The 14577-nt window shown below is 33.2% G+C and overlaps 1 protein-coding gene and 1 non-coding gene across 8 annotated transcripts in view; one reads left to right on the top strand and one right to left on the bottom strand.

Moving 5' to 3' along the window:
• Nucleotides 1-14577, top strand: part of LOC129951055 (serine/threonine-protein kinase meng-po) — a 30912-nt gene that overhangs the window by 3246 nt on the left and 13089 nt on the right. For 4 of the 7 annotated variants that reach the window (XM_056063056.1, XM_056063055.1, XM_056063060.1 and 1 more), the window contains exon 2: nt 3094-3929. In XM_056063056.1, the coding sequence (XP_055919031.1) occupies nt 3867-3929 (63 nt within the window). In that variant the 5' untranslated portion in view covers nt 3094-3866. The remainder of the gene's footprint in view (nt 1-3093; nt 3930-14577) is intronic. The other 3 variants (XM_056063058.1, XM_056063057.1, XM_056063059.1) reach the window with 2 other exon arrangements.
• On the bottom strand, nt 3774-3846 carry Trnar-ucg (transfer RNA arginine (anticodon UCG)). Its single transcript has one exon. It is a non-coding gene; the product is annotated as a tRNA-Arg (tRNA).

The raw sequence follows: 14577 nt of genomic DNA, 5'->3' as shown, positions 1-14577 counted from the left end.
GGGTTTTAAGCCTTGGCTGGCTTACACACTAGTTTTATAGTTTTAGGGTTTAATTTTAGGAATGGTGGTAAAAAAAAAAAAAACCTGGAATAAGAAAAAAAAGAAGGAAAAATAAAAAATGAAAAACAACAAATGTTAGATGGTTAAATTTGCTTCTGTGGTTTTCCAAGTTTTAAATAAATTTATGAATTTTTGTCTAGATTTAAGATAAGTTTAAGATTGAATTAATAAAAAAGAATTTACAAAAAAATGCCAAATCAGTCAATTCTACAACGTTCTCAAGAATTGAGCATCGCTTAGACCCCATTATGGTATATTTTATGTAAGGAAACTAGTTAATGGCGTTAAAGCCATTTTTTAGAGCGAAGAGTCTCTTTTTGACTTTTTCAACAAATAAATACAAAATATAATATTCAGTATTTCTACTTTAAAACCTTTTATTTTTGCAAGAACTTTTGCGAAATTCTTTAATCAAAATTAATGGGGCTTATTAAGAACGGCTTTACCTTATAAGGCCCAACACGATAGCGCAATTCTAGAAGTAAACTATATCAGGTTCCAAAATGATAAATTAATCGTTTTCGCATTTCGCCTAGAAATAATCTGTAAGTCTTCGTTTTCAGTTTGAAGTCTGTTAGTCTTCGTCCCAACCGTTAATATATGGAAGTCATATTTAACAACCAAAAATTAGGTTCAAATTTAGAAATAACTGTATGCCTTACCAATATGCCTTACCAATCTTAAATACAATGATTTATTGACATTTAAGCAAACAAAAACGTATTTCGCCATCACGTCACGTCACATTGAAAAATTATGTTACGAGTATCAGTTGTTATTATAGTAACTTTAAAGAGCTGATACAAAAATGACACACTCTGGCGTATACGCAACCTGTTATTTTTCGGACCCAAGCTTTAATTAATGGAGTCATCGAAAACAATATTTTTTTTAACAAAATGATAGAGTTTGATAATCGGATCTTAGTACGAAAGTAATGCATTTGATTTTCAACCAAATGTACAAATAGTAAAAGCTCGAGCGAAAGCATTGATTTTGAAATTTCTCTTGAGACTTAAAATATTTTCGAACCCGAATAACTTATTAATAATATTTATTTTGCTTACAAATATCCTCACTATCTTACTTAAGATTCTGATTTCAATTTGTTTACTTTTCTGATAAATCACAAAAATCGTTTCACGAACTTTACTTGAAACAGTTTTTGACTACCTTCACCTACATTACTGTACGAAAAGCAGTATTGTTTAAGGTGTTAGAAATCCAAATTAAATTTTGCATTCAACTTTATTTATGCCTTCATCAATTTTACCGTTTTTCCAACAACTCCTCTACTGACTTTTTATACAATTGAATTATAAACTGAATGAAACAAATCTTAAAAATGGTATTTTAAATTCAAAAATAAGTTTTTGAAAACATGAAATAATATCGACGTTTTTATAAATTTATTTATGACAAAATGAGTATTTTTCGACCAATTTTTCAAAACCAAAAGTTAAGTTTTTCAGTGTTGATGTGCATTACATTAAGCTGCAGATATACTTTTCAATTCAGAAGTTTTTCAGTTTTGAAAGGGTTAGACCATCCTATATGGAGAGCGGAAAAATGGGGTTTTTGTTAAGGTTTTCTTAGAAAAACAACAAAATACATATAATTACAGAAACAGGATTTCATTGAACATATCATTTATTGTTCAAAATGCAATGTTTTTGCAATGAAGTCTTCTTTTAAGGGTCCACGGCCGGACTAGCAGCTGCTGTAATTTTTAAATTCCAATGAGTAATTTTTTTTAATTGTATATATAGTATATATTCTAGAAAAGTGCTAACAATCTTGGCCTCACATTGTCCTATAATTTATAATAACACATTTACTACGCAATGTGAAAAAATTCTACGTTCTTTGACATAAAATGTGTTTTAAAATACTCATTCCAAATTTAAAATCAATCGGTTGAAAATTTACAAAGTTATGAGTCCGGCCAATTTTAAAAATTCAGTATTGAGATAAACACGTTTAAGGTTTTCAATAATAGAAAGTCATGAGTAATTTTGCAATACCTTTAATACAAAAAACCGAAAACCGTGTACTTTAAGGTTTTTCTTGGCCATAATCTTTTGGCATAAAAAATCCACTTATAGGAAGTTAATTGTTTTATTCGAAATGTTATAAGGATGATATTTGTAGTGCTGAAAAATAGCTTAAATGCTTTGTCCTTTTCTTCAAGTATGAATAGAAGCTGTAATTGAAATTACTTCTATTTTAAAACAATTTTATCTTGTAGAAGTCAAATCACACAAACTTAATCTAGTCAAATAAAAACCATTCAAAAAATTGCAGAAATCGAAATGTAGAACACGGAAACTTATTGCATTTTACCTTCGAGAAAATAAAAAAATTAATAGATATGGGTAAAAGTTAATTTAAAAGTAAAAGTGAAATGTAGAACCTTGCTGATTATCTTATACTAATTTAAGAGAATCAAATATAAACCAACTTGTCTCTTGATTTTGTTTTGCATGGGGCATTTCTGCTTTGAAACATGATGTTTTTATTATGTGTTTTCAAAACAATTACATTTGAATCAATAAAAATTTACAAGAACTACTTACAATTTTGTTTTAAAATTCAGCACATATAAAAACAAACCGTCTTAAAAACAGTACATAGAAGAGAACCATAAAGTCACTTTAAAATACTCACTGATCTTTAAAATACTCAAAAATATAATTCGAAAATATATGTATAGTATTGGCATTCGGTACCTCGACAGAATGCAACATCAAATCATCTGAATTCTGAAATATCCCAGAACGCTTTCGAAATTCGAAAATACTCCGAAAGCAGTGTATCCGTAGCATTCGAGAAAGCTAGATGCAAAGCAACAATTCAGTGAAATGTTTTAAAGAGAAAAATACTCTAATAAAACAATTTTGAATTAATAATAAAATAAAATAAACATTTAAAACAAATCTAAAATTGATTCCGTTATAATTTCTTGTGACCTGCGATTAAATTTAAACCTCAAAAATAGTGCTTACTTATATTTAATATTTTATTGTTTTATAGGCTTTTACTAAGAAAAAACAAAACACATCAATCTTTATTTGTTTATAATAATTTGGCAAAAAACGCTCTTCTGATGGATTGATAAATAATTGTTTCATTAAAAACCATTAAATGTATATTTTGTATTATGCTTTCTGTTTCCTAAAAATAGTTCGGGCCTGTTTCTAGAAAAATTAAAAAGAAAAAAAAACATAAAGCCGAACACACACTTTGTGAATGTGATTCGGAGTGGCATTGCAAAAATGGTTAACAGTGTCGTGGGGCGTGCTTACGCGAGTTATTTCGAATGCAAATCTTTTGTTTTATGCCCCGTCGTTGTCGTGGTCGTCGAAGCGGTGAAGTGCGAGAGATGATGATGCACATGAAATAAATTCAATATTCAAAGAACAATTTCATTGTTTAACTCATTCGGAATATAAAACAACAAAAACTTCTCTATACATAAATATATAAATTTATAAATCGAATAAAGAGCACACAGAAAAACTATTAATAAATTCGCGGTAAAAGTTTGTTGACTCATGCGAGTGTGTATTTCCCGGTGCTGTGTCTAGACAAGCCACACAAAGTTCTGTTTAATAAAACAAAATACACAAATTGCAATTTAAGTTTTATAACATAAATCAAAATTTGTATAACATTTAAAATTACAAGAATTAAAAAGTTAAAAGTATATTTTTCGACCGTGACAGGACTCGAACCTGCAATCTTCGGATCCGAAGTCCGACGCCTTATCCATTAGGCCACACGGTCACATGTAAATTTGCCGCAACATGTCTGTTATGAAGAAGCCGCGTGGGAGTATTCATAAGATACGAGAATTCGAATTGGAAAAGGTTTGTAAAATTTCAAAATCACAATGGGCAATGTTATTTTATATAGATTATACCTGCCTAAATACATTCTGAATTGTCAGATTGTTTATTTGATTAAAACACAATAAATGCTAAGAACTTGGTTTTGATTATTTACTTATAAATCTTAAATGTTGATACCTATGTACCTATTCGTAAATTTGCTTTGTTTGCCTTGAGACTGAAATGAAAGCCTGTTGGGTGTGGAACTGAGAGAAGAGTACCTATAAGTTGTTTGTTGATTTAATTGAAATTGAGAAATGAAACATTTATTTATTGTTATCATTTTGAAAAGAATAATGGTTTGCAAATTGAGTGAGTTGAGTTGAGTTCTGACTTCTGGGAAGAACTCACAATATTCATACATCTTTGTGCTTTAATTTTTAGAGCATGAGCAATAGAATTTAAAATTTATTTTATTTGATAAATTTGTTTTTTTTTTTCTATTGTGTTTCTGAAGAAAAATTCTTTGATCGATCAATATGTTTTGTGTGGGCATTGTAGAATTTTATTGTTGAAGTATTCGGTACCAAAATAACAAACGAATATTTAGGAATAACGAAAGTGTAGTGACTCTACAAAATTTGATTATTGAAATCATTTGATTTCGTTTGAATGAAAAAATTCAAATGATTAGAAATTTTAAATGCTGAGTATTGGTCGATGAATAGGTAAGCAATTGTATTAATTTTAACAAATTTAAGGTAAATACAAATAAATCAAGTCATTCCGTAAATACGAAATGTAAATATATGCAAAAATGCAAAAAGAACATCCTTTAGACGTGTAGTTTTTAAGAATAAATAGGTACAAATAAATAAAACTTAATTTAATGGACAAGAACTAAGCTTCGTATAAAGTTAAGGGCTTGACATTATGTTTTAAACACATTGATTTTCGGTAGGTGGCCACAGCGGCTGGCTCTAAAAAATTCAATTGTAATTGGTGCCGTATGTCAATAATAATGCACCTAATATTCTATTCGCAGATATTGTCCGGGCTTATCTTGGCAAATATAGTGACTTCACAAACCTTCCATTGAATGTTGCATTTTGGCCAGATTTATTTTTGAAGAAATAACGACCAACGATTTCTTCTGCCCCTAGATCACAATAAACAGTGACTTTTTTTATAATTAACGGGCACTCAAGGTGTTATTAATACCCTTAGCATGTTTAATGTTTAAACGCAATGCGGGCTTTAGGAAAATAGGAAAGGATTAAAGAGGACATATCGATGCACATTGGTCTTAAAGTTTGATAAATGATAGGGAAAAACCAAGCTGGGTAAAGCATTCCAAATTCTCAATGTATGGTTAAAAAAGAGCTCAAGGTTAAACTGATGTGCATTCCTAGAAGTACGAGTATTAGGGCTAAATTTGTTTAAGGGGGGGGATACAATTGGCTAATTCGACAGAACACTGTTGATAAAAATAGCGGTAGAAAAACGAAAGGCATGAAACATTGCGGCGGTGTTCGAGTGACTTAATTGTTTCGGTTATAGTTCTATCGCCTATCATTTTCAAAGCTCTTTTTTGGATCCCGTCCAAAATACTTAAGCTTGTTTTAGGGGCACCTGCCCAAATATATTAGTTATATTCGAATTTTAACGATAGGAGACAGCATTGAGTTCTCGAAGCATTAGATTATTGATTCCCCATTGTACAATGCTTTCAAGATCAGAATTGAATGAGCTTATTTTACGCTGCCGTTGACGTTCCACATCCGAAGGATAAGGATGTAACGGCATCTCAACAATAACTTGTGGATTATGATCACTCTAAATACGATAATTTTGCTTCTTAACGTCCCATTTAACCAAAATTAAGCTTCATCGCTGAATAATACTTTCTTATGAAAATACATTTCAAAGATTTGCGACAGCTGTCAAAAAGATCAACTCCGAAAAAAGTATTGCCAGATTGAGCAGCATTCACATGAGCGCGAACAACGAACGACGAATGAATTACAAAATGTGAGTTTATATATGTTTGAAGACATATTTCCACACAAATTCTTAACAAAACGATAGCAATATAGTTTCTATTTGATTTATGATGCATACTTTTACTTTTCAATATCATATATTAATAAATTTAAGAAAACAAATTCATTCGTCCGGAAAAAATTGTAGTTGATACGAACTGAAAAGCTTTATTCGCGTTTCACATTATCCACACTCTCAACGAATAAAATAATCGCGCGTACTTAACCTAAAAAAAATCATTCTTGTTTTGGTTTCTGTAGTCAAAGTCAAACTTCGTCAAAATCGTCGAATATTCGTTAGTCGTTTGTCGTGCTCATGTGAATAGTGCTTTGAACATCACTTGTCTAAAAATAAACACGCTTTATATTATTTCAATTTGCACAGTTAAAGTGTTTCGTTGCCAAAGTTAACTTGTCTAGTTAAATTTTGCGTTGTATCTTTCAAGATTGAGGGGGTTAGTATATAAGCTTAAATTCAAGTTTGTACCGTCTCAATGAACAGATTTCACGCTGTATTTCAGAACTATCAAACCTAAAGAAAATGTATGAGACATTAGCTAAATTCTCAAGTACTTTATTTTTAATAATTTCTTTTAATAAATCAAAACTAATATTTCATAAGTATCGGAAGAAAAACACTTTATATAGTGAAGTAAAGTTGCTAAAATTCATTAATGGTATAATAATAATAATAAAATAAAATTTAACTTCTAAGTTTGAGTTCAATCAACCCAATACTTTGATCTGTAGAAGCGTGAACACGCAGATATGCAGGCAGATGGACGGAATCAGAGGACTCTCTTTTTCGACTTCTTTGCCATCGTAATGTCATGTTTGATTAAAATATCGAGTTCAAGATGCCATAATATGTAGCTCCTATAGGTCGCAAGTTAAAACTAGAACGCCAACAGTAAAACGAAATTTTTGTCATTTTGCAGTTAGAAAATGTAAATACATTTTTTGACAAAAAAATACTTTACTTTACTTTAGAATTATTTTTTTTTGCATTTATCTATTGTTGAATACGAAGCTTTAAAAAATACCGGGCATTAAAAAATAAATTTAAATCTAATGGACACAATTCCTCCGCTTTTTACTTAAACTACGTATCTACAAAATTCGATTTTTTAATACTTGCACACAACTTACATGTTTCAGAAATTGAGCTTAAACCTAGCGTTCTGTTAGAGGAAATAATCTTTTTCTTTTTGCAAATTTTAAAAATATGTAAAAATAAAACACACAAACAAAACGAAAGTCTTCATTCATTCTTCTCAAAAGTTTGAAGAAAAGTTTTGAATCAATTTTTGTTTGTTTTAAAGGTTTTTATAAAATCCTCAGAGAGTGTATTTTTTTTTTGAAGAAGAAGTGCAAATTGTGACTGCACAATGTTCACCATTTTTAAGTGAATTTTAACAATTTGAATGCAATGTTTAAGCGTGTATCGTTCTATTTTTTCATATTTTAAAGTGTGGCTTTTTAGCTATTTTCTTTTTGGCAACACTGGTATAAACAGCTGACGCACGTTTCGTGTTTTGTTTCACTGTCAAACGTCCTCAATTGGGTCTTTAATTTAACCATGAATAATCTTACAAACAAACAACGCTTGCAAATTATTGAATTTAGCTATCAAAATGCGTTCTCTGTTAAGAAAGTTCATCGCGAGCTTCTTCCATTTTATTGTGTTTAGCGACAAAGCTCACTTTTGGCTCAATGGGTACGTAAATAAGCAGAATTGTCGATTTTTGAGCGAATATCTGCAAGAAGTAAGTATTGCAAGAGCTACCAATGCACCCAGAAAAAGTCACAGTTTGGTGCGGTTTATGGGCTGGTGCCATCGTACTTCTTTAAAGATGATGCAAATCGAAACGTAACTGTGGTTGGTTTGTTTGCCCAAAATGCAACAACTTGACTTGCATGACATGTGGTATCACCAAGACGGTGCCACAACCACACAGCACGCTAAACAATGGACTTATTGAGAGGTGAGTTCGGTGAACATTTCATTTCACGTTCTGAACCGGTCATTTGGCAGCCTAGGTCGTGCGATTTAACGCCTTTAGACTATTTTTTTTGTGGAGCTATGTTAAAGCTCATGTCTAAACAGACAAGTCCGCATTGGAAGAACTTTGAAGCATGTGAGATACCGGCCAAAATGTTGGAAAGAGTATATGCCAAAATTGGACTTAGGGGATGGACCATTTGAGGAAGGTCAAATTTGTATGAAATAATTTTCATTAAATTATATGGACCGTACTATCGATTCATGAATTTTTTTTGAATTTTATGTGTTTTTGTTTCAAAAACTTTTTTATGGTTTTTGAAAAATCATCCTCTAGGTGTACTCGTCAAATACCAAACGATGACAGATGACAAAAGCCTTTATGTACCAACAACTTTTTTCTAACACATAACTATTTCCGGGTTTTGTTACCAAAAACGATTTTTCATTAAGGTTGTTTTTTTAAAAAACACTTGAATGAAAACCCATTTTTTTTTCCTTAACATCTTCTTTAATCGCCTTTAATATGAGTATAAACAATTAAATGATAGTTGATAAGTAATCAAATTAAAACTTTTAAAATTAAATTGATTAGGAATTTGGAGACTTTCAAATTTAGACAACAGTCTAAATGTTAAAAGACACTCGCGTAGGGGATAATATTTGTAATTAAATCATTTCGCATTAATGGAAGTTATTTTGACATCTGAGACGGGTACCAAAAATATTACATTTATAGATACACAAAGGCCTAGTGATTAGAAGCTATTGTGCTTAAAAAGATGAGTGTAGATAACACCTGTTAATAAGTGGTGACGAAAGTCTTTACATATACTACAGGTGTAACCTGTAACCAATCAACAAACGGATCTTTCTGTTGCTAAACCATAAAAAGGAACACTTTCAGACAAAAATTAAAATAGGACATTTAGAACTAAAAGAAACAAAAAAAAACATTTTGTATAGACTTTAAAAAAGATAAGTTAGTTGCAATATAATTTAATGGTATGAAACTTAAAATGTTGAGAGACTTATGGCTGAAGGACAAACACGCTTCAGCTTCGGGTTTGTCTACGTTACGATGGGCCTGCTTCGAGGTTGCCTTGAATGAAATTTCTAATATGACATTTCATTTCTAAAATGACACTTCTGTCATTAGCAGCTGTTATTTTTTCCCACAGCCTATCGTGGGTATGTTCAACTCATGAAGCAAGAAGAAGCGCAGACTGAGAGACGTCTGTGGTTCTGGGAGCTCAATCTATGAGGAGTTCTTCGAAACTCATTTTCTGTTCTACAAAAATAAAACCTTTTCAAGAAAAAATTGTATAGTTATTCTATGTATATTTCAATAACTTACCTTTTAATTTTTTCTAATAACCAATGCTTATACCTCAAAAAGCAAATGTATTTTGTTTGATGACTCTTTTACAGCTGTTGAGCTGTCAGACATGACAAACAAAAGCGAAGCAAGGTGAAGCGTGTTTGTGTTGCCATTAAAGTTGCTTGAATGTCAAGGGTGTGAATATACGGTCTCAATATATTTCAGTTGTTGAGGTAGGTGTTTTCATCTTCCGTCATCATTCTATCAATATCTCAAGTCATGTGTAAAAGCTATGGTTTATCGATTAACAATGCTACACGTTATCGATCTACGATAGTTTCAAGCTAGGTTGTTACGAATTTTTAAGCAGGGTTGATATTAACGCGTTTGATGTTATTTATTTTATTATTATGTCATATTATTAGATACAAAAGTCATCTGAATATGAATTTCTATATACTTCCCTTACATTCAAATATACGGAATATGGTTGTTAAGATTCCAAGTTTGTTTGCACTGTGTATACATTCTATTCACCAAAATCAAATTTGTCACCCCAAAAATATTATTGTTTATTTCGTTCAGCCATCAGAAACATAAAATAATCTCCTCCGTTACCGTTATGAACAAAAAAAACATGAGTTTCGGAATAGCGCATTTTTCTAAAGTGGCATCATGCCAGCGAATAATATGGCCAAACTATACACAAGCTACAAAATATCACAAGCAAGAAATTAAATAAACGAGTATATAATAATAATACCGTAGAATTGGGCTAGAAGTACAGGTAGCCGTTCCTATTTCAATTTTATTGCTTGTATTGTACTTCATCAGCGCCACTGAGGACAGAAATCGAAACTTTTTTCAAAACTTACCTCTACTTACTCAACATTTTTATATATTTACATATTAATCACATAATGTACCTAATTGTACATAATATTCCACTATAATGTGGAGGTGGATGGGAAAAGAGTTCACGGATGATTGGGACCACACATTTATTTCTTTAATCTTCTCGAGCCGCCGGCCAAACGTCGAAATGAACATCAAAAAAACGCCATCTGGTGACGTTTTTATAACCTGTACTTGCCCCCTTTTTCCTTCACATTTTAATAGAATTCAACACAGCCATTATAGTACAACAAGTAGGTATGTATTTTTAAAGTCAATTAATCGAGAGACACATCCCAGAATCATTAAGGCACGAATAGGTCTTGACGGCTACAATGAGATTAGTCTTTTATATTTCGCAGACTTTCGTATTTTACTTTCGATAAATTGACCATTGGCTATTGGCCAGGAATTATCTAATTACTCAGCATGTGGTCGAACATGCGGCTAAATTTCGCGTTCGAATTTTTTTTTCTTTAAATATTAATAAATTAAATTTCACTTGATGATTGATATGAAATTATGACGAGGCATGCGAAAATATATTATCACTTTTCGATTGCAGTTTTTTTTTGGATTTTTGTTTAATTTTGTTTACACTGAATTTGGTTGGTAATTTGTTTAAGGAATTTATTTTACCTAGAATCATGTATTATTGAGCTTAGGTGAAAAGTTCTTCGGTATTAAGATTGAGTGTTTTAAATTTTTTCTTGGAACACTATAAATTAAATACCAAGAAATAAATGTTAACACATAATTAAAAAGTAAGTGCATTTAGTATAGGTTTTTGTAGTGTGTACAATTTTTTTAACTTTTATTGAGCATTTTCTGGGGAAATTATGGAGATTTTAATTGACAGATGTATGTACGAGTATGTACATATATTTCAGGATACTTTTTTCCAATGGAACACATTTATTTTTGTTGTCATTGTATTTGTCTTATGTCTTGTGTCATGATGATTAAAGAAAAAGTTTATGTTCAACGTCATTTAATCCTGATTGAAGTGACAGTATTTATATTTGCTTACCGTAATTTGACATTTGCTGATTTTTCTTTCCATATTTATTGACGCTTTTTGAAGAAACACCAATGGAAAATATGAAACTATATAGTTCTAGTTGACCTTCAGCTTTAAAATCTAGTTAAAGTTCATTAGGGTGTCTAAAGGGGAGCACTTCTCCTCCCTTTTAGACAAAAACGATTATAACGGGTTATCCATTTGCGGTTTCAAAAGTATAGGTTTGGAATTTGACATTAAGTTGTTAAACCATTTTTGAAAGTCTGACATTTACGCAATTTGGATCACTTAACTATAGCACGTTAGGTTAAGTTATAGTGGCTGTCCAAGATGGAAACGGACACACTTAGGCCAGTTTAATGGCCCATTGTGATACCAAATGAATCTTGAGGCTTCCTCCTAAGCTCAATGGAACCAGCTTGAGTCCCTTACGAAGAGTGAGAGGCTGATTATACCGATATGATTTAGATCGTTTAGATCGTTAAAGAAGAATTCTCCTAGGTAGTTCTTGCGTTTTCGAGCTAGAGCAGGTCATGTGCAGAGAAGATGAAGAACATTTTCTTCCTCTTCCTCGTCCATACAGCTTCTGCAAAACTCATTTGAGAATACGCCTAGTCTCGTGGCGTGCCTTCCTATAAGACAATGTCTGGTTATGACACCTATTATCGAGCTTATATGCGATCTGCTTAGAGAGAGCAAGCACCTTGAACGTTTTATATCCAGTGTTGGCCAGATGTTTTTTGTAGCTTGACACGTGGAGATGTTGTTCCACCTGGTGCCTGCCCTCCTCGCAGCGTCTTGCATTAGCAACAGTTTACAAGTAGCGATTGGTATGCCAGTACTTGCCAAACGTGGTAGGATGGGCTGTACTGTACCGTTCCTGGCGAGTTCATCTGCCTTACAGTTACCTGGAATGTCTCTATGGCCCGGCACCCAGCAAAGGTGAATATTAAACTGTTGTGCCATTTCCAGTAGAGATGATCGACAGTTATGGACTGTTATAGAGTTTGTAGAGACAGAGTCCAGAGATTTGATAGCGGCCAGGCTGTCAGAGAAAATACGGATACCAGATGTTGGTATCACGTTTTCTTTCATTTAAGATAGGACTTCCTTAATCACCAAAAGTTCCGCCTGGAACACGCTACAATGGCGGTTTGAGAGACTTAATTTCAGTCGTTCAGAGTACACACCTCCACCAACCCCTTCTTTGGTTTTTGAGCCATCTGTGTAAAAATGGATTGACTCATCCTCCAAGAATGTCCTATCCTCCCAAAAAGATCTGGTAGGTGTAGAAGTCTGGAAGTTTCTGTCAAATTGTAGTTGGGGGATGGTGTAGTCTGTGTGCTTTGGAATTGATTCTAAGTACCTTAGAAATACGGAGTGGCCAATGTTGTTGTTAGTCCACTGCGACGAAGCATTGAGGCGAATAGCTGAGCTTGCAGCTATTTGTTTGCTAAATATGTCAAGAGGTGTAAGGTAGAGCAGGGTGTCCAGTGCCGCAGACGGGGTCGTGCGAAGCGATCCGCTTATAAATAGGCAGGCTGAACGTTGGACTTTATTTAACTTATCCCTGTTTATACCTTTCTCTAAAGCAGTCCACCATACTGCCACACCGTACGTTAAAATCGGTCTGATTACCGATGTGTATAGCCAATGCGTGATTCTTGGCTGTAAACCCCATTTATTACCAATAGCTTTTTTGCAAGAAAAGAGAGCTACAGTAGCTTTTTTGACTCTTTCCTGTACATTGCGTTTCCAATTTAGTTTTTTGTCTAAGACAAGACCTAGATATTTAGCCTCGTCTGAGAATTTTAATTGGATTCCTTTAATATAAAGAGGGTTGACAAATAGAATTTTGTATCTCCTCGAAAATAAGACCAGATCGGTTTTATGTGGGTTAACACCCAGTCGACACCGATCAGCCCAAAGTATTAGTCTGTCTAAGGCATTTTTTCAGAGTTCTTTTAAGATATTAAGATGCTTTCCTGAAACTGCTATAGCAACGTCGTCCGCATAGGCTATCACTCTGAAACCCTCCGCATCCAGAATAGTTAGGATTTCATTCGTCACTAGGTTCCAGAGGAGAGGGGATAGAACACCGCCTTGTGGTGTCCCTCTACTAACGAATCGTCTGCTAGAAGAGTTGCCCAGTTTTGAGTTAATTATTCTGCTAGTAAGCATTAAATGAATTAACTCCCGAAGCGAACGCTCTTCATTTAGAGATGTCAGTGCAAATGTGATTGCAGATGTGTCCACGTTGTTAAAGGCACCTTCGACGTCAAGGAAAGCAACCATAGTGAACTCTTTATGATGGAGGGAATATTCGATGGTGCGTACTAAAGTGTTTAACGCTGTTTCCACCGATTTACCTTTACAGTAGTCATGTTGAGACGAAGACAGAAGCCTTGTATCGATACGTGCCCTTAAATGGATATCAATCAATCTTTCCAGGGTCTTAAGAAGGAATGATGATAGTCTTATGGGTCGTAGATCTTTAGGATTGACTAACAATAGCACAGCGCAAACAAATTGTTAAAACTTACTAGAGCTACATATCGTGATTGAAGAGAAGATTATGGTAAACATAATCGTCCAATTACGCAAACAGTTGCCAACATTTTTGAAGAAATCTGAAGAGTCTGGATTGGTTACAGATATTGTAAGGCCTGCGTATCATCATAAGTGAAAGTGTTGCCGAAGTTCCGAATGTGTCGATTCATCGTCGTTTTCTCTAGAATTAGGATTTCTTACGACATATTATGGAGTATTTAGCATTTGGATCTACACCTACACCATATAAAGCCCTCAACAACTAAAGCTAGCTGACCATTCCTAAAAATTTGTTTCCAAAGCTGCCAGTGGGTCTCTGGGCGCATCTCGTCCGTTTTGGGTTTCTCGTAAGCTCTAAGGATACTCGGTCGGCCAAAGCATTGGCGGTATCCTCCTGCTGCAGTCTTTCAATTGAATCTTCTCCTTGTGGTTGTTGTTCGCCTAAGAGCTTCCATGGATATGATATTCGTTGTGGTCGAAATCTATGCTAGCTAATCTGCACGTACGAACGCCAAGTATGTTACAGGTGTGTGTTCCGTCAATAAAACATGATTGATTTGATTGCATGTTCAATCATTGGGAGATCGCCAAGTACCTTTGTGGATATCTGGGAGAGGGAATCTTGTGCTACTTAACACCATGTTTTTCGTGGCAAGGAAGTCGATAAGCCCGAGTCATTTTGGACAACATGTACATACATATGTACACATATATAAAAAAAACCTAAAATTGACACTCATTGTGGATGTATCGTTTCTTCAATATTCACGTGAGTATTCTCATTTGCGTAAATGCAGCGATTCTGCTTTTCAAAAATTTTACTTAAAAAAATGCGAAATGCATTTCGATGTTAAGAA

Source organism: Eupeodes corollae, chromosome 3 (genome assembly GCF_945859685.1).
Source record: "Eupeodes corollae chromosome 3, idEupCoro1.1, whole genome shotgun sequence".
Classification (NCBI taxonomy): Eukaryota; Metazoa; Arthropoda; class Insecta; order Diptera; family Syrphidae; genus Eupeodes; species Eupeodes corollae.
Note: the sequence above shows the minus strand (reverse complement) of the source record. Positions and strands in the feature narration are given on the sequence as shown.